Raw genomic sequence first — 24981 nt, 5'->3', positions numbered from 1 at the left:
GTTAACTCAAGTTCCTGTTGTTGTTTTGTTTGTTCTTTAGTAATAAGAACAGCCGAACCCTGGACATCAGTCCTTTCATCTGCTTTTGTTGAGGTCAAAGGATGAAAAGCTACCTTGAATCAGTGTGTAGACCTTAAATGGGCTTCACAACTTTTTATTAGGTTGACGGTCTCCATTTTATTTTACATTGATGCACAGAAGATTTCATGCTTCACCACTGCAAACAAGGATTAATTAATTAAGTGTGACTTTGATTTGCCTTGGAAATCTGAGATGACTAGTTGTGTCTAGTTCCAACTTGGAATAGACAAATTAGCTTAACAACAACTACGTTTATTGTTTTTAGAGTGTTATTTAGATTATTAAATTATCAGGTTGGCACAATGTGCTTTCGAGTGCTTCAGGAACCCAGGGTTACTCATGCAACTTCTTTGAAGAAATACTTCTTTAAAAATGTGGACACTGACATTAGCACTGGGGACGTTTGTGCTTGCTGCAACATGTTTTGCACCGAGATGTTATTTTAGATTTGAATAGATTCAGTGACAGGCTAACTCTTTTTTTGAACAACTTGCACACAACAATATTCTTTTCCAACATCCCATCAGATTGTTTTTTTGAAGCAAATCTTAACGCCCGGATGGGCGAAGTCGTCACTGATCCCCGTAGAAGTGTTTGCGTGTCAGATTTACGGGTGTATCAGAAACATACATACAGAAGATTCTGGTTTGAAACCTTTGTGAAAAAAAAAAAAAAAAGAAACGAGAAGCAATATATTGCATTAAAATTTTTTAGCACATTACAATCTATGTAATTAACTAATCAAAAATAGTCTCAACCCTAATTCAAACATTAAAAAAAAATCATATAGATTGTGTCCATTATGGTTAATAACATACAAAATATGAAAAGTGCAAGACATTTTATTGCTGCAGCTCTGACTCCTTGTGGGAGCCATATTGGATATTGAGCTTAGGATGATTGGAGGGACATCCAATTTTCAGAGTTGTATTACAACTTTGGAAGTCAATCTTTTATTTTATGACTTTTAATCTACAAGAGAAAAAAAAGTTGACATACAAGTTGAACTAAAAGGCATAATAAGAAATCACTGATCATGGCTTAAGACAGGAAAAAGTTTGGTGGGAAAGCACAATCAACCTCTAATATTAATTGATAGATCCAAACATTTGAACAACTTACTAGACTTCAACATACCATCTTAAAGGTTCCAGAGCATCACAAGTTAAAGTCAGCTTGATTAGTTCTGCATTAATTAGGAGAATCAATCAATAGTTGGATTGTGGGATGGAGATTCATCAAGTCTGTCCATCCTGACAAAATGGACACTGTCAGGATCAAAGGGTTTGAGGCATAGACTGGGATTTTGGAAATCCACTACGGACAGGCTGGTGGTTGTGCTGAGGGCTGTGTTAGCAGGTCATGTTTAGGATTTGTTGACTTTCAGCAGCAATATGTAAGGTGATGCTTTATTAGCCACAGGGTTAGGGATCTGACCTGGCGTGACCTGCTCATATCAACATGCTCCGCCTCAGTGAGCTCAACAAAGGTTAGCGTTCAGACCAACACATGCACACACCTGAAGGTTGACTCCCTCCTCTGAGCATCAGACATAAGTACAAACCTGATTCTTTCATGTGTTAACCATTAACCTCGAGCAAGTCTTTCCCCAAACATAACCCTAACACTGCGCCACAGTAGGAAGTGATTACTCCACACAATGCAGAGTGCAAACATCTCAATCTTCACGCTCGAGTATTTTCATAGGCCAGGAAATGTCTGCAGACTATTTCCAAAGTGATGGACAACTTTAAATGCCCCAGTTCAAGAGGGAGTTTGGAAAAGTAGGAAGGGGGAAAAAAAAGATCCAAACAATTTCTAAAACTTTAAACTTAGCCGACTGTTGATGTATTGGTCTGGTTGCACATAATAGTTGAGGGAAGAAATTACTGATCATGCAGAAGTGAAAAGACACCAAATACACAGCATAGTTGGTTAAACCCCTGCCACAACTTCACAAAAGATGAAAAAATGCACACACAGAAATATTTAAAATCATTAGACACATCACTAAGAAGAAAAAAACAACAAAAAAAATCCCCGGAAAAATGGGCAAGAATAACTCGCAACAGCAGTCCTGCTGACAGATGATACACAGGTGAACGCAGGGGAGCCTGGGTAAATATTTGTGCTGAGGCCGTCACACCCTCTTCCTTTGCAGGAAGCATTTTGGGCAGAGGGATTTACTGCAACACAGACTGCGGGACAACTCACACTGGGCAGTTTGCTGTGTGTGTTGTGTGTGTCTTTGTTTTTCTTTTTTTTGCTACAAGAAATAAGAAACCTCAGGTGCAGAATTTGCTGCCATTGGTCTGTGAATTGAAAGCAAGTTATTTTGTCACAAGTCAGCACTTTGAAGGAAAATAAGTAGAAGGAAAATAATAGATGGTTTTAGAAAACTTAAAAACTCTAAAAAGTGTGGCGTGTATAGACTTCACCTCACACACCAAAGTAAGATCCAATAGAACCAGCTATCAAATTGGAAAGTCTGCCTGTGTGTAATTTAATCCAGTAAAAGATAGCTGTTTAGTGTTGGAGAATATTAATAACTTAATGTCATGTGCTTCACAAATCTGGACTTTATGGAAGAGGAGCAAGGAGAACACTGACAACAAAGCTATGAGAACAATTAAAGATTTTATCATTTTGGACCAATCAGTAGAAATAACCACACAATGCTTAAAGCAGAAAAGCAGAGCATGTGTTTGAAGTCCACAACAAAGAAACTGAATACAAGCACAAAATTCAGAAAGGAATGGGAGGTAATGGGAAAGAGTGCTAGCTTTGATGCAAGCCACTACACCCAGTCCTCAACAAAGCCAGTTGAGCTCAGTCTTCAGGCGATGTGTATTCTTGCAGTTCAAAGCCAACAACACTAAATGAGCCCATTTGCTTGAGTGTGTATGCATACAACCGATGTGTGCCAGCGAATGCAGGACAAAGGTACAGGGTGTCGTATGACTGGACCCATCCCCGCCCACACAGGTGACCTTACAGATTTCCTGCAGGCAACAAGCTGATGAGCTCAAGTGTGTGAAAAAACCCCCCATAAAATCGAAAGGATGGGTTAAACTTCAACACACTGCTTGACACACAAAAAAATATTAAAAGGTTTTTCTTTTAAGCGAATTTATTCTTACTATTTAAAGGAAACCTACCATATTTTATCTTGTAAACATTAAAAGTATAAAACGTGAATAAATCATCGGCCTTCTCATTTAGTTTCAAAGTAGATCATTTTAAAAACACCATATCTCTTACAATGCTGATGACATACAACTTTAGAGTTCTATGGCAACTTGAGCTTTATCTACTAAAATTACTGAAACCTGGATCATATTTCATCAGGCCACAAATCCCTCCCCTGGCTCCCTGTTTGTAAAAGGACAGATTCAAGGTCTTGTTGATGGTCTACAGCTCTGAATTGTGTTGGGTCTCAGTACGAAGTCAGAATTTCTAGCCATGTATGTACCATGTATGTACCATGTAGGCTCCTCAGAGAGGCATCATCTTTTTCTATGCTGATCGGGTCTGGTACCAGCTTCCTCAAATGCTTAAGAGTCCAGAAACGTTCAGTTTCATTAAATCAAAACTAAAAATGTGATATTTACTGTAATTTTTTTGGATAGATCAAAGATAACTTCATCATTTCCATCAAGTCTTTAACTTGCATTTTAGGGTTTGTCTTTATGTGATGTCTATTTGTTTTTCCCTTGTTCTTCTGATGCATTTCATACTCTGAATGTGTCATATCTCTGTCCTTTTGTTTTTTCCATAAAGAACTTAGAATTAATTTGTGTATAATGTTACAAATAAACACTAGTTTACCTCTACGATGCTGCGCAGGTCCTGAACATAGGTTCTCTCTGTGTCCAGAATCTCCTGCACCACCCGGTCCACATACGTCCTGGGTCCCTGCACCTGGCTCATCTTCTCTTGTACTTCTGGACTCAACTTGGGCTGTAAATGTTCTGTAGCAGTCTGTCTGCTGCCATCTCCATTGTTTCCCTCATATTCCTCTTCGCATCCCAGCTGCCTGGCCGGGACCAGTTCCAATCGAATCGCCCCGGAGTCCTGGTCAGGGGTGACGGGGTTACATTGAGGGGCCGCGACAAGGGTCGAACGGCTGCCCAAAGAGCAGTGACTGTCCCTGGAGGAGGCGGAGGAGGACGTGGAGCTGTAGCTGATGGGTCGTTCGGCACTGTCAGGAGAGGAGTCCATGCTGATGGCAGAGAAATAACGCGAGGAGGCGTGGCGGAAGGCCGGGTTGCGGAGGCAGCGTGCTGGGATGTCAACGGAGCTCAGGTCTGAGCCAGAGTCCGGGACTTCGGGAAGAGGAGGCAGCACATCAGGCAGGTAGCTATAATCGTCTAAAGAGAAAAAACAGAGAGAAAAAAAACAACATTATTAGATTTAAGTCCAAAGGCCAAGCATTTTTCTTATTTATCCAGTTGCAGGCTTTGGTGAAACCTTTGTGGACTGTGCAGACTGAAAAATGGCAACTGTGCGACATCACAGATCAATGTTGCTGTTCATATTATATGGATTAGGATAAATCTGGGCATTATCACAAAAGCAGCAGTTATATTCCCATCACTGTTTTGAAGTTTAAGCCAGCTCAGCAACCAAGAGGATGTGATGTCACACAACCATGTGATATAGGACCAAATGTCTAGTTCAGGTTTTACAGAGAGAAACCTGTGTAAGTTGCATTGTTTAACTTTTTAGTTTTGAGGTTAGAATTTTGGTTTCATATATTTGCCCTTTAAACAGCAAAGCAAGAGGTAGGTTTTAGTTGTCAAGGACAACTAAAAACCCCTATTTTTTTTTTCTTAATTCTAGGAATAGAACACCAGGATTAGAAAAAAATATATAAAACTATTGTTTTGATACAGAGGGTAGTGATCAGATTATTCTTTATGAACATTTAGTCAACTCATTGTAAATTTACCAGTGGGGAGGCTCTATAAATACATTGGTTACAACATCAGAGCTCCTTCATGAGGAGGGTATTATTGCATGTTATGAGTCTAAAATTTTATTGGACAAAAACCTCTAAAGAAAAATCTAAAAAAAACAAATATTTAGGCCCAACAAACACATTTAATATTCAAATTAAACAAAAACCAGTACCAGTGCTAATATGAATCCCTCTCTGTAATTGCAAGTGCTACTTAAACATCATTACAGGGCCTCCGTTTAGTAGCATCCTCATTCCTGACCACAGTTAACGGACGTTTACACTGACCACCCACCATATGTGGGCCACTTGGAGATCTACCATAAATCTCTCCAAAAGTGTTTTTCTTTTACAAAAAAAAAAAAAAGCCTAACAGTCATCACACCACCTAGAAAATAAACATGAAGGGGACCAAACATTTCTGAATTCTAATTTGTTTGACCAAATAAGTGTATGGGTGATGATTTGCTTGAACACTGCACGCTAAGAGCAACCCATGTTATGAATGAAAGCTCTATTTCAAAGTTATGTGCACCTACAGTACTCTCTGGCATCTAGCCTGTGTCAAACTGGTTCACAACAGAGTCCGTTTGCAGAAATTCGTTAAAATACTGTTTTACCAACCTCCAATGGCCATTACATTCGGTCTAACTGAAGTAAACTTTAACATCCAATGTTTCAAAGCAGAAATCACTTCTCAAAAAGGCTGTTACTGGTGTACCAGCAGCTGCTGTGTTGTGCCAACAGCGACATCCAGGAAGACCATCAATGCCAGCAGCAACAGCTCAACCTTTCTCGCTTCAAAGCATTTGAGATCACAGGTTCAGGTTCAAAACATGAAACTGAGGACAAGCTCAAAGAATCCAGCTCCATATCCGCGCTCTCCCTTTTCAAAACAGCCCGTCATTTTGCCACAGCAATGCCTGTTTTCTACTTGGGCTGGTCTCTGATAAGCAGATCACGGACTGGACTCAACACGAATATTAAGAAGCTGAACCCAAATCCATTATGACGCTACGAGAGACTGTCTAGTAAAAACCTGAACTATTTTACAGATGATGATTAAGGCTGCGACAGACTGGCGACCTGTCCAGGGTGTACCCTGCTTCTCGACCGAAACGTTTGCTGGCGATGGGCACCAGCACCTCTCCCGACACCCCACTAAGGGACAAGGGTGTACAGAAAATGGATGGATGGATAATGATTCAGGATTCTTTATAGTTCTATTCCCCTGCCAAGAAAAGCAGGAAGGAACTCCAGTGTCTCAAGACTTAAGTGGGATGAAGTGTTAGTTTCCCTCTGACAAGTTTGGAAAGGATTTACTGCTTGTTTTTGTGTCCTCCAAATGTTTAAACCCCAGCCCTGACCCACTTTCTAACAATTAAAGATCAGAAAGAACAACAAATCTATGGAGTGAATCAACAACGCACATAAACACAAACAGACGTGGCTTTTCAGTAAGCCACACTCTGCTTTCATGCACACAATGCACAAAGAGACAGATTAAATTGCACTCTGTGACTTTAATGGGCAAATACCCATTTCCTTTGTCGTTTGACAAATCTTTCAGTGCACGTTTCACAAGAAATTATTTACTCCACAATCCATACCAAAGCTGATTATTTGATGGTTCCATCACCAATGGTTCTACGTTCAACTAGGTAGAGCGTACAAATCTGTGAATCCTGCACATGCAGACTGAAGTGTGAGCACACAAAAAACCCAAACACCACAGAGATGTTGCCCCATCTTATGTTTGCCCTGCTCCTCATTCCCACCCTTCAGCTTCATGTTTGGGGCACACCCTGTCCGTTTCCTGGGTGAACAGGCTATTTTACCCTCTCACACATCAACCAGTCTGACCTCAACGCACACATACACAAGCACAGAATAAAGATGACCAGGATTTAGTTACCCGCTATCCAGATTATTTTCAACTTGATCCATGTAAATTATCTCTAATTATGGTCCTAAGTATGCAGGCTGGGACTGTTTCTGCTCTGTGCGTGTGTGTGTGTGTGCGCGTCGTTTGTCTCTGAATGTGCACGTGAGGATTAAAGATTGTGTGCGAGGTCGGCGTCTCCTGCCAAAGGAGGGAGAGAGTGAATACAGCGAGTGTCTGAGCAACCTGGCATCAATCTCTGGCTTTCATTGAACTCAAACAAAGAGTGAGGATTTCATATGTTCGACATTAGGCCCAGCTGAAAGGCAAACACCGACAGCCAGAAAGAAACAGACGGAAGACTGGCAAACGGTAAACAGAGTACAAAAGGCGGAAGCATTTATTTTGATTATAATAATGTGTACAAATGGATTAAGAGAAATGTTTTATGAGAAGCCACGAGGAAATTATGTTGGTCAAGTATGTGGACTTTTCTCTAGAGTTTATTTAACTTAAATATAGTAAGTGACAGTGACAGAAGTAAATAATCTTTCCACTCCATATACTTAAAAAGGTTACTGCGTTAAACAAACTGATTTAGAAGAAAGTTTGTGCATGAGAAGATGGAAGCCATATTTAGTATGAAAAAATATCAAATTTAGAAATGGCTTGTATAAGATGACGTCTAAACTATTTCTGTATTTTTAGTCAATCCATTTAACATTTTAGCACAATGCTGACATTACAGTTCTAATAAATGGCCATAGGCCTCTGTCAGATTGGAGTTTTGCTGTTATTTTTAGAATGTTAATCAAATATGAAAAATAATACAAACATCAGAAAACTGAAGGTCAGGGGTTGCTAAAAATAAGAAGTCTAACTCTCGTTGACAACTTTTAAATCCAATATTTTTTTGCAAGACTGTGATTAATTTCTGGCATCATATTTAAACTGCATTTAACATTTCTTTGTTTTTTATGGTGTAGTGAGTCTGAGAAGCATACTGTAGTTTGTAGAGGACTATATTTATCCTGTTGGCAACCACCCAGCCAACCAACCTGGGGGAGAGACGATGTTAACACAACACAACACAGCATGAGGAGGGATGTGGCCAGACTTGTTAAGCAGGGCTTGCACCCCTTTTTTTTTTTTAACTGCTTGCAATTCTAGTTTGTTTTTGTTATGCAAATAATTCAGTGTGACATTACTAAAAAACAAAACTATTACTTCTTCAACAGACATTAAGAGGGGCATGTAGAAACTGATTTTGATTATATCGCATTAAGGAGCTCTGCTGAAAACAATTACATGCGTGACTGCAGCGATGCTGAACGATGAAACAGTTTTACACAAAACAGTCTCAGTTTCTTGCCGTCAATATCTGATGATCACGAGAAAACATGGTTTTCTCTGTATAAAAAGGCTGTTGCTTTGACTAAACATGAGACTGATGTCTCCAGATAAAGGGATAAACATCTTGGTTGTCGTTATATAACAGCAGGGTTAACTCTTGACCTTAAGGGAAACATCAGAGTTCACACCTGCAGGCGCCGTTACTGTTGACGTGTGCAAGTTCGCCCTGTTAAGCTGTAGTCATGAATTTTTAAAGCGTGCACCTAATTAAAGTTCAAAGCTCCCAAACAGTCAGTCTATTGACATTTCTATGATATAAAGAGAAAATCGTCTTGCTTATAAAAGTCACTTTGTCATTTTCATCATCATTGTTAGCAATTCTCATCAAGACTGGTCAACGTATATACAACAAAAACACACAGACTCGCAAAACTAATCAGTTGTAGATCTGTGAACAGAGGCGCAGTGATTTCCCTTCCACTGGTGCAAGTCAGCCGGACAAGCCTCCATACCAGTCCAGCTAAGTTTAATGACTCATGCTAAATTTAACTGGTTCGCTTCAGTCATACTCTTTACAGCCACCTGAAGTGCTCTTTGTTGTGAAGTGGTAAGCAAACAGCTGAGAGCACTGCTCTCTGTTTACGGCCCCGGGGGCCTCACAAGTAGCTCAGAAAAGCTCCAAGAGTGCTTTGTAATACCCATCTCATGCAGTCTTTTAAACTGCGAAGCTGTTCCGTAAAAAACATTACTTTATGCACAAAATGTCACTGAGCAAAAACTGTTCCCAGTGCTTATTTGAAGTCAAGTGGCTTCCTTAATCACTGGGTTCCAGCAGGAAAAACACACTGACAATGTGTAGCATGGTGGCTCTAGCAACAAATCCAACACGTGATTCCCAGGGAGGATCCCTTGGCAAGAAAACACAGTCCATAGAATATCAAAGAAGGGAACTTCATCCTGTAAGGGTTGCCACTTGAGAAGATACCCACTTGGTTTGGCTACATCAGGAGACTCAAATGAAAGAGCAAGAGAGGAAACATTTTAGAGGCAGACAAATGCATCACAGAGACAGATGTGGAGCAAATGAAGTAACATGTCCTGAACTTGTATGGACAAAGGTCTGTGCTGAATTTGCATTGTAAATGCCCAAAGAACCATTGGGTTAGAAATATATGGAAATGATCCACAGGAGACATTTAGGCACAAGATGAAACTGTGAGGAGCTTTATGATAACCTGCTTGTGCATTGTGAAGCTGAGAGCTCTCATCACTACTTTGGTCTGCAATTTAGGATTAAAATTACTATTGCACAAATCAGTGGCTAAGTGCTAGACGTATTAAAACAATGAATTCGCCTAATTTGTCAGAATAGAAAAAATGAATGCACCAGACCCTTGTTTTAAAGATAATCTGGATCATTCAAAGATCAGCCATCTTTACTACATTTTATGTATCCACAGCCTGCATTAAAAATAAAACTAGTGGGTGCTTTTTAAACCCAGACTTTTTCCAATTCAAGTTTCAACTTCAGTACACATCCTCAAAGCACCGTAACTGTTATAAAAACAGAGAAATTTACAGAAATTATTTTGTGTCAAAGTCAAAAAATGACTAAAGATAAGCTTTTAATATAATTTAAGCTAAAAATGTCCATTCCACACACAACAGCATTTGGCACCTTTATGAGAACTAAATGCAGTAATTAGATCCCCATTTCTCTCTGGCTACACTGCAAGAAAACTAAGAGTGAAACTGATTTTCTATAAACAAAGGATAACAATATGGAAGAAAAACATTTCAGATGCAACAACCCTGATCTTCTCATGAACCTTCAAGCTGCTCACAATTTTCTTGCCATTTCAGGAAGCAAAACGCTAGAAGACACTCAATTCCTGATTTGAAATGCTGGGACTTTACCATTGTACAAGCGTTTTGATCTAGATTTTATTGCGAGAACATTTTAAATTATTTGGATTCTGATTTGAGCTTCTATGACAGTCATGGAAAAGATCAAAAGCTTTATAGTGAAATTCTTGTAGCCGTTTTCAGACGTTGCAGCGACTTCAAACAACAATCACTTAAATGAAATTCTTCAAAGAAACAGGCAGTTTCCAAAAACCTTTCAGCTTGCAGGAAAATCCCAGTCACTACTTATAGATGGTGGTTTTCCTGAATGACTGAAAAATGTTCCTCTTTGCTGTAGTTGCATTCACAAAACAGAATAGAAACATATGACAAAACCTCTATTAGTCTAATTAAACATCTGACTTTACCAGTCAAAGCTAGCCAAACACTGAAGTAATCTAACAGCTTTTTATGAAGATTAATTTACACATGCAACTGAGTGCAACGCATCAGAGAAAACAAGACCATAGTTCTGAGCTGCATCTTAGTAGAGAGAGGCCAAGACATTAACCACACCAACAAGCTAAATGACTTTCCCCTCACAGTTATTTCCATAAATTATCCCGTTTTGCTCACTCACACCTTTATAATACGCTCACATACCACTCATAAACTGACTTCCGATCCTTTTCTTCCTCCCTTCCTGTCATTCTTTTTCTCCATCAACATATTTTGTTATGAAACTTAAAACACATCTGGCATTTCTCGACAGGAACCTTGCCAACTTCACAATTCAGCTTCCACCAGACATTCCTTTCAGTCAGACCATGCCTGTTCTTTTCTATTTAGGAAAATAACCATAGGCCAACCTGTACATAATGTGGGTACTGACCACCATGGCCCATGTTCACATTTAGGTGCAGTCATTTTTTTTTTCTCTTTTTTTTTCTCTCCTCGGGCTCTTTTTGCTTTAGGGTTAGGTTATTCGGTAAATAATGACACTTTTAATGCAAAGTTGCTCTAAAAGTTGCATTGAAAGTTCATTAAAAGTAACAACTTTGCATTAAATTATCATAATTTACAAAATCATGCAAAGTTGGCACTTTAAATGGATTTTTAATGCAACTTTTAGAGCGACTTTGCCAAATGACACTTCATGACAACCGTCATAAACATTCATAAAGACTTCTTTATGTTCATGACAGGTGTGTCATGTCAGTCTTATGCACACCCCTTCAAATAAAGTGTTACCAAAGGTGGTCAAACAATAAGATTTCCATTTTTATTTCTTCCAGTGATGGTTGCGACTTGGTTGCTTTTGCAAGAGATATGCATATTTGAACACTGTGATTGGCCGAGCTTCCCATTATGAGCAGTTCCCGACAGCGACTTTCTGACAGCTGCTTAAACACCAAATGGATTTACTGTTAAGTACAGGAACATCCTTAAATTTCCAACCAGCCTTTGCAAGAAATGGAGGGATCCCAACAAAAAACAAAAAGTGTGAGCACGAGACAGGATTTTACTGCACATTACTCAAAGTTGCTTGCAAGATTTTGTTTATTATACGGTATGCCTTCCAGATGGCAACTCAATCTTTGACAGTCCTGTGTACTTCTTGCTAGAAACTCAAGAACTCTGAACGGATAACCGAAACCAGTTGCAATGCCGTCGCCTTTGTTTTCACTTTGGCAGCGTCTTTAACCCCGGGGACATGAGTAACTGCGAGTAAGAGAGGAATGAGGGGTAGATGTCCCATAGGAATGAAAGTAGGAAGAAAAGATGAGAAAGAAGGCCGAAGGTCAAACACCACCCACTCCCATATTTTTTCCCTTTCCTCCATTTCCCACTCAACATTTTTTTTTTCTGAATTCTGCCTTTTGCTTCAGCCCAACCAATCTACCCAGTCAAGCACTAACTTTATAACAGTACATCCTAAAAATTTTACTTAATAGCACAACAATTTTACGCTTTGAAACCTTGTCAATCTTCAACTTCCCATTTTCCTCATATTCCACTTCAGATCTGTCCCCATTTCTAATAGAGACATAGCCTTGATCGCAACTGACGCTAAAGACCTTAAAGTGTCGCTCTGGATTTCACACTGCAGCCCAATTAATGCAGCGAGGAGAGGCAGACGAACGCAGGGCCCAGAGGTTAGACACATACAGACAGAGGGGGAAACATAGGAGGCGGGGTTTCCACTGAACTTACTGCTAGACCAACAAAGAAATGCGCGGGTTTGGGGAATATACTCAAATGCGAATGTTGCATGAATTGCTGGAGCAAAGCAAGAGGAGGTAGAAGAGAAAACATGCTTAAAAAGGCTCTAATATAAACCAAAGTAAACACAGTGGACACCTGGTGCACCAATTAACAACTGCATTTGTCTCCTGAAGTATAAACACTCATCATAACCACAAGATGTTTACAGTAAATATGCGCACGGGTTAAACGGATCACTTGGGATGTTTAAAGCTAGTTTCTATTTATAAACAGTTTAATTATCTGCAGTGTATTGCTCTCCTTGCATTTTGATTTATTATAAATCCAGATTAACTGCAGCTAAGGGCTAGTCCAAGAGGGGCCAAGACCAACTCAGACGCCTAATGTCTTAACTCCAATTTCAAAACATTGCCTTGTGACCTTTTAAATCTTTATTTACACAGAAGTTGGTGATTATTTACAGTGAGGTTGGAGGCGGTGTGCCACCAATGAGCGTCCTGCGTGAAACCTATTGAGATTGGAACATGTAAAGTATCACAGAAAATGTCCGATGTAAAAGGAAAAATTAAAATAAACAATGCTCAATCATATTTTTTTATTTTTACACTTTACTATTTATGTCAAACTTGACACGTTATAGGCATCATTCTCAGAACATGTTTTACACAGGAAGATTATTGGTGGCGTACCGCATCCCAGCCATTTCCTGTGTAAATATTAGCTTGTTTTTAACTCGCCCTCCATTGCAAATCAAAGGTTTAATGGTTCATAGTGTCAGCATAAAATAATTGGATGTTTCTGAAATTTGGGGTTCTTTAAAATAATAGAAGTCCCCTTGGTCTTTGCAACTGAGACTACTTGTCAATTTCAGCTTTCTGATCCAAAGAATATGAATTTACATTAAACAAAGTCATTATGAGAGTTATCCACTGTAGGTAAGATACTAACTGATTGTTACAGTTTAACACAACTCCATCTCACTGCGCTATCCTTTTAACATAAATCTGGGCTTTCATTGCCTCATAAAACCTAAGCAAACACATGCTTGCAGCTAGTGGACTAATTAACAACAACATTTTCACATAATAAAGAGAACACACTCAACAAAGCTGCAAAACATTTCAAATATAAACCCCCCCTATGAAAAATAAAGCGTCCAAAGATTTCTTTGTGTTTTTGACACCACAGAGACAACACTCAGGAATGTGCAGTGTAGTTATAGTCGAGTAGCTATGGGAGAAGAATCCTCCCGCATGCTGTCCCTATTTTCAGACACCCACAGTCCTGTACTCGCCCACGAGACACCCATGTTCACACCCTTCAGTCTTGCTTGAGACTGTGGCATGCTAGCCTAAATTTCTGAATGGAAAAAAACAACAACAAAAAAAAAGTCTTATACAGCTGGAGCTGCAGGGTGTCATCCGTGGCCCCTCAGGTGAGAGACTCTAAAAGTAGGAACTTTTAAGGGATCTCATCACCACCCGCCTCCCCCCCCTCCCCCTGAGCCATGTGCACTTATGTGTTTTGGATGGGCACCCTTCCCTCCCCGCGGACATGCAGAGTGGGAGGAGAAATACGGAGTACTCCATTGTCTCCAGCACCTTGAAACCAAAGACTTTGCGCTAAAAAGTAATTATTCCCCCTCCTCTTCTTTTCTGCTTCATACCCATTTGCAGCCTGCTGCCAGCTGCTGCCCTTTGAGGCTCTAAATTAGGTCACAGGCTGCCGAATGGCATCTCAACATGCAGCAAGAGGGAAGCAACATGTTTAAGATTTGTTAAAAAAAATAAACCAAGTAGTTCACAGAAATTATGCACTTAGGGCGATTTTGTGATAGCAAAATTTAATATAGTGTAGAAATTTACAACTAGTGTATAACGTTAAAGCAAACCGTCAGGCATAGAAATCAAGTCACATCACAACAGAAACATGTTGATACCCATTTAAGAAAATAAATATATATCTTATAGCTGGACATTTCCGTTCTTACCAGTAGGCATTGTGGCTTGGCCCTTCTTCAGATGAGATGACGACAAAATGTTTCTCAAAAGTGATGGCGAGAAAGTTCAGAAGGAAACAGGATTTCCACAGAAGGTCACATATCCAGATTTTTACAAAAAAGTATTCCTAGCAGTTCCAGGGGGGGAAAAAAATCCTTAGATTTTCTTAACTCTCCAAAGCATTGTGATTTTCTTTAATTTTCTTTTCTAGAAGTTAGAGTGCGGTCTGGTCCTAAATAGAAAAGTTTTCTTCTGAACCGACTCCTCCAGGTCTTTTCTTTCGCTCTCTTTAGCTTGCCAAGGATCTCCTCTGCCTGCTTCTGTCTCTAAAAGCTTCCCTCCCTTCCTCTCTCTCTCCTGCATCCACGGCGTGCATGTGTGTGTCTCGAAGTGTTCATGTGTTTGCATTGGAGTGCGTGCATGTGTGTGTCAGTGAATGGCCTCTGCTCTCTCATGCTCCCCTCCCTGCTGTGTATTCCCCTCCCCCTTGCTCCTCCTCTCGCTCTCCAGCAGCAATTTACAAGAAGACGGGAGTCCCACAATTTGTGCGTTCTTCGCTCCTTATTTGAGTTCATTTGTCCTTTTGAGATTTTGCCGTTTCATTTGAAGTCAGATCAGGCTTAAGGTGAACTTTTAGATTTCTGCCTAAAAGTTTGTGCAGCAAGAAAAAGTTTTTAGGTGCATTTGTTGCACATTCGGAGAGCAGCTGAACCCTTGCTGCTGCTGCACAACTGCATGGGCTGCACACTGATCCACACTTCACAAGAAGGAGAGGGGGTTATGAGTGATCAATAGGCTGCGAGTCGGCTTGGACAAAAGCTCCTCATCCACTGAGAGAAACCGGACTGCTTTTTGTGTTGCAGATTAGAGAAACACCAGCACAGAATGATCACAAAACATTCCCAAAAAGAAGAAGGTCAAAGAAAGAAAGTTACTTTTTTTTAAATGATTAAACTTAATAAAGCTGTAGCTCAAAAACCTTGTAGGATTTAAAGATGAGCTAATGTCGATATATTACTCAAAATGATGTTAATAAAGCATTAGCTGCTTTGATGAGAATGTCCTTTATGCGTTTCTTTAGCGTTGAGCCTTGCTTCAATTTTAGTCCAACTTACAAAACAACCAAAAGGTTGCAGAAAGCAAAATGGAATTGCACTTGCATTGCAAGAATTCAGAAAAGGTAAAAGTTTACCGTTTGGAGAAATCGGGGTTTCCTCCAGTGTTTTATAAGCCTGGCGGGCCACCAGGCTCTACTTGTGCCCCCACCAGGAAAATCATTATTCAAGTATTTTTAAAATGTTTGCATTTTTTGAGATTTTATAGCTGGTGTTCAGGTATTAATCATCCAATCTTTCAATAGCATATGATTATCAAGTGATATTTTAAAATTTCCTGTCAACTTTAAACATTTCTTAACTCAAAAGCACAACGGGCTTGACTAACTGCCCTAGCCGGCCAACCACCGGGCTTAGCAAGTTTTCTAGGAGAAACCTTGAAAATAATAAAAAGTAATAACAGAAAACAGACTTATTCTTTGACATCATTCTAACACAGAAAAAAGGAGTTAATATAAAATATTTGCTGTGAAAAATAGTCTGACTATTTGTTTTATCTACATTCACCATTTTGATTTGTGCTGATGACTGATCCATCCTCTTAAATAGTCGCATAGTTAACAGGAAAAGGCTACAATAAATCAGGACAGACAGAGTGTCATCAAAATGACACATGCCAGACACCCAATCCTCAGTCTTGTACACCAAAGCAAATGTGTTGACTATTTGTTTATCCCACCCCATAAAGACGAGGACTGGTCACAGCAGGAAAGGGTCCTGACAGTCTTCTTTTTTTCCCTAACCAGTGTCATTACATAGATTCCCCCTGGACGGCCATCACAGACAGAACAGAGCCTAAGAATCACGACCTCCCTCTCAAATGGTCAGAAGATCCACTGACCCACGAAGGACCTCAGTCTGAATCCAAACGGTTCACCTGCAACCCCCTCTCTTCTGAAATACACACACACACGTACGCAGGCCTTCTATAATGAGCACCACAAGCTTAGCAAACACACACACGGATCTTCAAAACTCCTCAGCTCGCCCAAGCGTGAACTGTTGAGGACATAAGGCTACAGCAGAAACCCCTTATCTGATGACCTGTGGCTGCTCCCAAAGCCTCAACTCCTTGATTATTGAAATGATACTAAACTCATTTCATAGGAAGAAACTAAGAACTTTGATGCATTTTCTGGTGTGAAAAGGGAATTAATTCAGAGTGATAAATAAAAAAAAAGGTGAAAAAAATGTAGAATTTGATAAATGTTTTCTTTATGTATAGCAAGGGTTGGGCATTTATTGTATCGTTTATCATGATATATTTCTTGAATTGTCATGATAAATTCCAATTAATGACGTTTAACCTCCACATAACTGTATTGTTATGTACAATACAGGGACTGTTAATTTTACTATTTTCACCACTGTTTGTTCAATGAGAGCATCAGTAAATATCAATAAGTTTGAACATATGATTAAATAGGAATAAGAATTACAAATAGGAATATTTTTCAAGAGCAGTCTTTGTGTTTGTAGGACTATGAAAGTCACAGTTTCTTCAAAAAAGTACAAAAAAAGTTTGTATTATAATTGTTCTTATCTCAACATACCACAAAATACTGTGATAAAACCATATTAAACCCATAGGTTGACACCAAATTATTTCTACCTCTGGTACCTTATTTATTTCCCTAAACAGTACTAACATTGCACCATTTTCTACAGCTCAACACCAGAGTCGCGTTCCTTCAGCTTCTCATCCTTCACCACTCGGTAATTTCCTCAACAGGATCTCAAACACTGACAACAAGCTAAAACAAGGCAGTTGGATCGTTTGAAGGAGGCAAACATCCTTAAACTGGGTTTCCTCATCCAGAGGAAGAGCTGAGGTTTTTATAGTGTATAGAAATTGTAACTGCATGTTGTCAGATTGTCATGATTACAAAACAAAGACATTCACTTCCCCACTCACAAAATTTGTTTTTCCAAAAGTATTTCAGCCCCTTGTATGGTCAAAACCAACTCTGTTTCCTTTCCATTTTTACTTGTACACTGAACAGAGAAGGACTTTAAACCCACAGAGAGGCGGAGAGCTAATTTAAAGCTCATTACTGCAGTTGACAGTATGTGTGAGTGACCGTGTTTGCATTCGAGTGTGAAATCAGGACCCAACCGCAGCGCGCAGTCAGACAGTTTCTTCAAATTTTCAGTTTATAAAGGGAGGTTATGTGTTTCTGTGGTAACAAGAGAAGTGTGAATATTAAGAAAAAAAGCATCCGGAAAGCGAGGGAGACTGTGACTAATGGCAGGGATTTGTGGGTGGAGGGGTCATTTATATATGGTTTCCCCCTCCCTCTGTGATGCTGTCATTACTAAGATGGATCATCTGAAAAAAAATACACAGTCCGTCTTTATCTTCACTGATTCTTTTAAGTGTCGCCATCACTCACAGCTTTTCTTTTTGCAACCTGACATCTGAATTAATCAACTGTTTAATCTGTTTGAGATTGAAAAAGCATTCCTTAGTTTGTATTACTGTAGACAACAAACCAAACACACAGCCAGTAAAGGTAAAAGATAAAGCAAAAATTAAAACAGAACCATAGGTAAATTTTAATCACGTTTTATAGGCTTGTGTAAAATCACCAGAAAAGACATGTTATTTGTCTTAATGTGAGCAAACTTCCCCTTGCTGCTAAGTGCCAAGTCCACTAAATGTAAACAAACAGCATTTTGCAGAACTTAAGTTTTCAGCTGCTCCAAACAAACATGCAATTTCTTCTTTTAATTCTTATTTATTTATTCAACATCACACCATGACAACCTGTCCAGGGTGTATCCTGCCTAACTGAGGAATGACTGCCGGAGATGGGCACCAACTCAATGACCATGCAACAATAAGCAAGCACCCATAAAGTAATACTTCCAAGTAGACCTTGAGATTTAGTCAAAACTGTTTCTTTTTTTTGTCAATGTATGTTTTCAAGTGCTTTAAATGGTTCAAATTTAATGAGAAAATGTACCAACACATCACCCCTGAATACATCAACATAAGCTCAGCAGACATGAAGTTCCAACAGGTGTTTGTTAACAGCATACCTGTCAAGTCTCCCATTTTGGCTGGGAAACTACCATATTTTACTCCTGCTTCCATATTAGTATTTTCCTGTAAATTTCCCATATTATGCAGATAACCTCTGAGCTTAGGCACCCCCTGAATGGTCGCCATGGTTTATCCAAAGATTTCTCAAGAATGCAATAAAGTTTTGGTGAGGGAATAACATTACAATATGAAATGAAGTTTAAAAAATATATATATATGATTATGTAATAACACACATTTTCTCTTTTTTGTTCCCATTAGGGCCACCTCGGGATTTGAGCTTCATTACTTGCAGCTAACGTAACATGATGCTAACTAGCTTCTAATTATGTATTACTTAGAGCTGTGAAGTCAGAACCTGGATCTAGGATCATACCTGACCCAATTCTGACTTTACATTGTGCAAGTCATAAAACCAGTTTGATTTGACAATTCCTGTGCATAGTGACCAAGCCAACTATTAGCCATCCAAACTGATATGAATTCTCTTTTGTTATCTTTCTTCAGCAAAAGGGCTAGCACCAAGCTGAAGACTTTTATCGTCCTGTTTTTAGTAGAGTGAGAAGCTAATGCTTGCCAAAAGTGGTGGTCAGAAGAAGGATTCAGTTGATTATTTTTGTAAACGTGATTGATCACAGATCTGCGTCCACTAAAGTGCAGTTGCAAGACTTTTGCAAAACTGCCCAGCGTTGGAGTGGATGGATGAAGAGCAGGTTTAGCTCATACAAATTATATTTCTTATTTCTGTGAACTCTACATTTCACAACTTGCTTTAATACTAATTTCCTTTCATTTCCATATTTATGAGCATTCCAGACTCCTGGACGGCATTCATTCTGGCTTCAGCTGTCCACTTTCAATGCCAAGACAAGTCCAGGAATTTCTAAGTTCTGCAGGCCAAAACAACCTGACTGCAGTTAAAGCTTATGTAAGAGGAGGAGTACCTCCAACTTTGCAGGACAAGCAGCCAGGAACACAAAAAAATTATTTCCCATTCTAGCAGACTAAACATCAATAGCGACAAAGACAAACACTTTAGCAGCTACACCAACAAAGTAACAGGAGGAACAGCTGTAGCTAATGACAGAGCAGGGTGGTACCACGGCTAATGCAGAACCTGGGAAAAGTATTTAAGATACAAGTTAAAAGTCTACAGCAAGGTAGGTGTGAAGTGTGGAAGATAAATAATGAGCAATGGACAAAGAAGCAGAAACACATATGGGCTACCATTAGACCTGTTGCACAATAAATCCATTTATCATGTAATAAATTAAAATTAGCTTAATTTCATTTGTACAACTTGCAGTTTTTAGCTTCTCACTCTACTAAAAACAGGATGATAGTGCTAGCTCTTTTGCTGAAGGACAGTTTTGTTTACAGAGATTTCATAATTCATTTTATTTGTTGTTTCTGTCATTCATTTTGTGCATTTAAAATGTCTTCAAGTTCCAGTGTCAAATGTTAGAATTTAAAGTTTTTTGATATTTCAGGAAAATTTGTTATTGTAACAGGAGTATCTGCCATGTTTTCTGTAATTGTTTCAGGAGGTTTAATGTCCTCTTCATTAAAAGAAGAGGGCATTTAAAAACAAAAAAAAACAGCAAATTATTGCATTAAGCCACTAAAACAATAGTGTATTAGGGCGGAGGGTAACAACCTGCATGAGTATACACAGTCATTGTGTGCAGGAGCATGTGTGGCGGATATATGGAGGAAGCTGTGTTTGGCCTCAGATTAGAATACAGGACTGGGGTCCCACTCCAGGAAAAGAGACCAAAGAGGGGGAATTTTTTCTCCATTAGGGACATACACTCACTGGCCATCTTATTAGGTACAACTTTTCAAATACGAACAGAAAGTGAGCCAGTTGCATTTCAACAATTCAGTGCATTACTTGCTGAAGTTTTAGCACTGGATTTGCAAAGAGAAGGGATTTAAGTAATGTTGAACAAGGCACAGTTGTTGCCAGACAACATTCTTTTTTTTTTTTTTTTCTAGAAACAGACAATCTAGTGGGATTTTCATGCATTACCACTGCAGAGAAAGGTTGGAAAATGAGAAAATATCTTGTGAAAGGCAAAAATACTTTGTTGGTATCTGAGATCAGAAGAGGATAAACAGAATGGTTCCAGATGATGAAAAAAGCAACAGAAAATTAACTCGTTTCAAACAAGGCAACGCCAATATGATCAATGAATGCACTCCTGTCAGGTGACAACACACCCAATTAGAGTTCATTTTAGCTGGAACATTTAGACAGGGTCAGATGTAGAACAAACAACATGAAATCATAAATGTAGCCTGCCTTGTAGCAGTAACTGAGCACAATTAAAGATGCCACAACCTACCCAATTATTGTTGACGACCCTTTTATAACAGTATTCCCACCGGTCAATGCACCGTGCTAGAAAGCTTGCATCGTCTTCAATCTGACACCATTTGGTTGCCCAAAGGTAGATGTAAACATGCATTTCTTAAATTGCTTGTGTTTTTAAGTGCAAGCCACACATTACGTTCAAAGAAAAAAAAAATCTAAATGCAGGTTAGATAAGAACAATGTTATCTCTTAAGAGCATCTCATCTCTTCAAGAATGAGTTTCCTTTTATTTATAAAGAACTTTTCAAAACCTGTCAAACAAGTAAGCATCATTGCACCACTGTGTTGGGGTGATAAAGCAGTCTCTACGATATTGTATCTAAATTTATGACCCTCAGAAAGCTGGGTGCTCCACTTAGGACTTTCTCAAATGAGGACACCCCACACAGGAGAACACACACACATTTGTGCACTCCTACACAAAACACTGCAGGCAAGAGTATAGCGTCATTGCAGTAACCTTAAAAATGAAACGATTCATCAACCAGGTATATAATAATCTCACCTAATCAAACTTTACCTGTGTGGATAAGTCTTATTGGTTAATGCTGGGACTCATTGTACGTTCAAGTAATATCTTAAACGATAATATATTTTTTTACAACCAAAACATTTTAAGTTTGTTTAAATTAGAATTTCAACTACAAGACCAACATTGATCCAATATCATTTTAATTGCCTGGTCCTCAACTGTTCAAACACTTTTTAACAAGTTTTCCAGGCTTAAAAACAGACTGCAGAAGCTGCCAAGTACGCAAAGGTGCCATTAGACTTTTGCAAAATTGAAACTTTAGGGTGTGTAATTGCTGGTCAGACTTTGTTTGGCAGGGACAACATCTGCAATTATGATTAAGTAAAGACCTGGGCTCTTTTAGCAAGGAAAAAGCTTGCATGTATGAGCTAATATCCCAGCGTACAACCTATTTTACAGTTTAACATTTACTGATGACTCTACAATTCCCTGCCAGACAGAGACACAACCTGCCACTCACCTCTGAGAGACCATTCTCACAGTTAGCCTTTTCTCAGTTGCTTGTATCCCAGTATCCTTTCGCATGTTAGATCCATGTCCGACAACCTGAAAAGTTTCAGTATAAGGCCAAATGATTTAAAGAGGTAGTAGTCGCTGTTGTCGTCCCACACCTCTACAATATGAGGTCAGCTCAAAGAGAAAGAGACACTGAAAGGAAAGCAAAGGGGGGACAGATGGAAACAACGCAACAGAACTGACTGCCCACAGGGAGAGGAGGGGGAGCGACAGGGAGCGAAGAGCTTGCACATCCAAGCAGCCCACTTCCTGACCAATTAGTGCTGCAAAACTAGTCTCTCCCTCTCCCTCTCTCCACTTTTCCAAATGGCCAGTTGCTCTATCCGTCCTCCCTCACTTTGCCGAGCGCAATCGCTTCAAGTACCTGGAGAGCTGCCAGCACTGCAGGTGACACAAGTGACACTGGAAAGCGCAAGAGGAGCCGTCACTGAAACTGTGACAACCTGCTGAGAGGCTAAACGGCAGATGAGCAGCGGTGACGAACTGTTAATGTGAAATAACAGTGATTAGCAGTAAAGAGGAGGGTGACGGGTGAGGGAAAAAAAGTGACATTTATGCAAAAGAGGACTACACACAGATGAGCTGTCTCGTCTAACCCCAAAAATACACCAACAAGTGGGTCGCACTGCCTGCAGTTGTCTAACCAACCTTCATATCCACATGCCTCCGATGCAGACATTTGTTTCTGGGGGAGAGGTTAACTTGACTACAAACAACAAAAGTACACATTTCATGAACCCATACGTAGCAAATGGCCATGAACGTATAACTTATTTGGTCATTGTTCTGCATCCTAGTGGGGCAGGAAAAAGGAAAGTCCCTTCTCCTGGAGCCAATGGCAGTTCCTGCCCTCTGGTAGCAAGGCTTCCTGAGATTGATAAAGCGACTCCTGGCCCTGTCAGCACAACTTTCTCACTTGAACGTTTTCACCGTCTTTTCCAGGGAAAACAAAACTGCAAGTGCCCCTGGAGCAAAAACAGATGGTGGGAAACACTGGCTTTGATAAGAAAACTACACAGCTTGCTCTAATGCCCTAATTACTTTTTGAGTGGTCAATCTTTTCGAGGGAACTCACTCAAATGAGGGGTGACTATGAAAACAAAATGTATGTGGGTTAGAAACTGACTGCAAATGTCATTCCCTGGAATATTTCCAATAGTAATGGATCTTTTAATGCAGGATTGTAGTCTGCCTGATATTGTGTTAACCATGAAGTCTGTGTGAATTATTAATTTTCATCATGGTCAGACAGACTGAAATTGAGCCCCGGCTATAGATTATATTTGTGCGAATAAAAGGCCAAACAGCTCCTACAGCACTTTGACAGGTCAATTTTGACAATGAAATAAAGTATTAATGGCTGACACCTTTCACAACTTGTATTTAGCTTTTATTCTGTGAAACTTAACCTAGCTAACTGGGCTAGTTTTCTAATATATATATATATATATTCTTCAAGAGGCTTGCTTTGATATACAGAATAATCATTACCTTTACAGCAACTTTATTTGGTTGGGTAAATATTTAGAATCAACTTATCTACAAAATGTTTAGGGTGAATATTTGTTTTTAGTCTGGGGACTTATCTTTGTTGTTAATTTACAACATTTTAATTAATAAGTTTTAAGTAGCGAGCTGAATTCAGTAAAGAGTAGTTACAGTTTCGTGTCATTTTTCAATCCATGAAAGGGACAAAGTTTAATGATGTCTTTCCGGTGAAAGTTTAATCTGCATCCTTTTCAAATGCTTTAAGAACAAATATTAAGCACATGATGTCACATGGTAAATCTAACTGGGTGACTACTAAAGGAAACAAGTCATATCCTATTTAGCGAGGTGGTTCTGTCCATACCAGTGAACTAATCCACAAAACATTTGTATTTAGTCGAAAAGAATCGTTGATCTATTTTTTTTTCTGTATTAGCTTTCAGACGCCAAGGTGTCATTGAAAGGATGACAGGTTTTATCCAAAAGGAGCAGAAAGCACAGAGAAAAAAAAATAATAAAAATCCCAAAACAACAGGAAGGGTCCCTCCTCCTCCCATTTCCCGCCTATCTTCAGTGACTTGTTTACAAACGAGGACCAAACAGGACGTGACATAATTAAGCAGGTGAATCATGCTCACACGACGGCTTTTTCATTCTAACGTCACTAAAGGTTCTGACTGCATCTTCTCATCAGAGGAAATGCGACCGAGTCCATCATTTGTCCCCTTTGTTCAGAATCTTCACTACAGTGATCTCACTCTGAGTGTTCCTAGCCGCTCCCGCCTCCACCCACACTTCACAGCTTCTAGATTTCATACGTGTCAACGAATGTGGTCAGTTTGTGCTCTGAATAATGATGAAGGTGGCAAAGAACATGGTAGTTTAATAGACACCAACTATAATCCAGGTGCAGTAGCAAAGTCTTCACATATTTTGAAAATTTATACACGTCACATTACAACCACGAGCGTTAATTTTTAGGATTTAAAGTGTTGGTCCGAAACAAAGCAGTGCATAATTGTGAAGTGGAAGGAAAGGGAAACGCCCCGAGTCAATACTTTGTAGAACAGTCTTTTGCACACCACTCATCAGGACTTGATCCGTTTTTGAATGATAAAAGGATTTATGACAGTGTTCAATTTGCTCACCAAGTACATGACTTATGAAGAAAATTTTATTTTTTAATGGAATCAAAGTAAATGAGGCAGAATACACGTTTACAAATTTGTAAAATAAAATTGAAGACTGTATTATTTTCCGTCCATTTCACATATATATTTTCGACTTCATGCATATGTAATACCTTTTCTGTTATTATTGTATGCGCCACTAAAAATTAAGCTATCCGTTTAAGGTAATACCACTGAAGCAGGTGAATCGAGCAGGTGATGAGTAGTTCCCTAAATGCTGAAAATCATCCGTTTGTCTGAACACTATTTAAATGCTGCTTGAGCAGAGACGTGTGCATTTTATGTCAAAAAATGCATTCAGTTCTTTTTTGACATTTTGTGACACTTCTGTCTTCACCAAGTCAGTATTGCAACCATGTTGTAGTACACC

General features: G+C 39.3%; 1 protein-coding gene across 3 annotated transcripts in view; it reads right to left on the bottom strand.

Annotated features, from left to right (window-relative positions):
- Nucleotides 1-24981, bottom strand: part of LOC107835747 (pleckstrin homology domain-containing family G member 1-like) — a 45238-nt gene that overhangs the window by 1382 nt on the left and 18875 nt on the right. For 2 of the 3 annotated variants that reach the window (XM_016669140.1, XM_016669134.1), the window contains exon 2: nucleotides 3910-4451. In XM_016669140.1, the coding sequence (XP_016524626.1) occupies nucleotides 3910-4451 (542 nt within the window). Of the gene's footprint in view, nucleotides 1-3909; nucleotides 4452-14337; nucleotides 14736-24981 lie in introns of those variants that run through there. The other variant, XM_016669146.1, reaches the window with a different exon arrangement.

The sequence above is a fragment of the Poecilia formosa genome, unplaced genomic scaffold (assembly GCF_000485575.1).
Source record: "Poecilia formosa unplaced genomic scaffold, Poecilia_formosa-5.1.2 Scaffold1, whole genome shotgun sequence".
Taxonomy (NCBI): Eukaryota; Metazoa; Chordata; class Actinopteri; order Cyprinodontiformes; family Poeciliidae; genus Poecilia; species Poecilia formosa.
The sequence above is the reverse complement of the archived record's forward strand: the minus strand, read 5'-3'. Positions and strand labels throughout refer to the sequence as shown.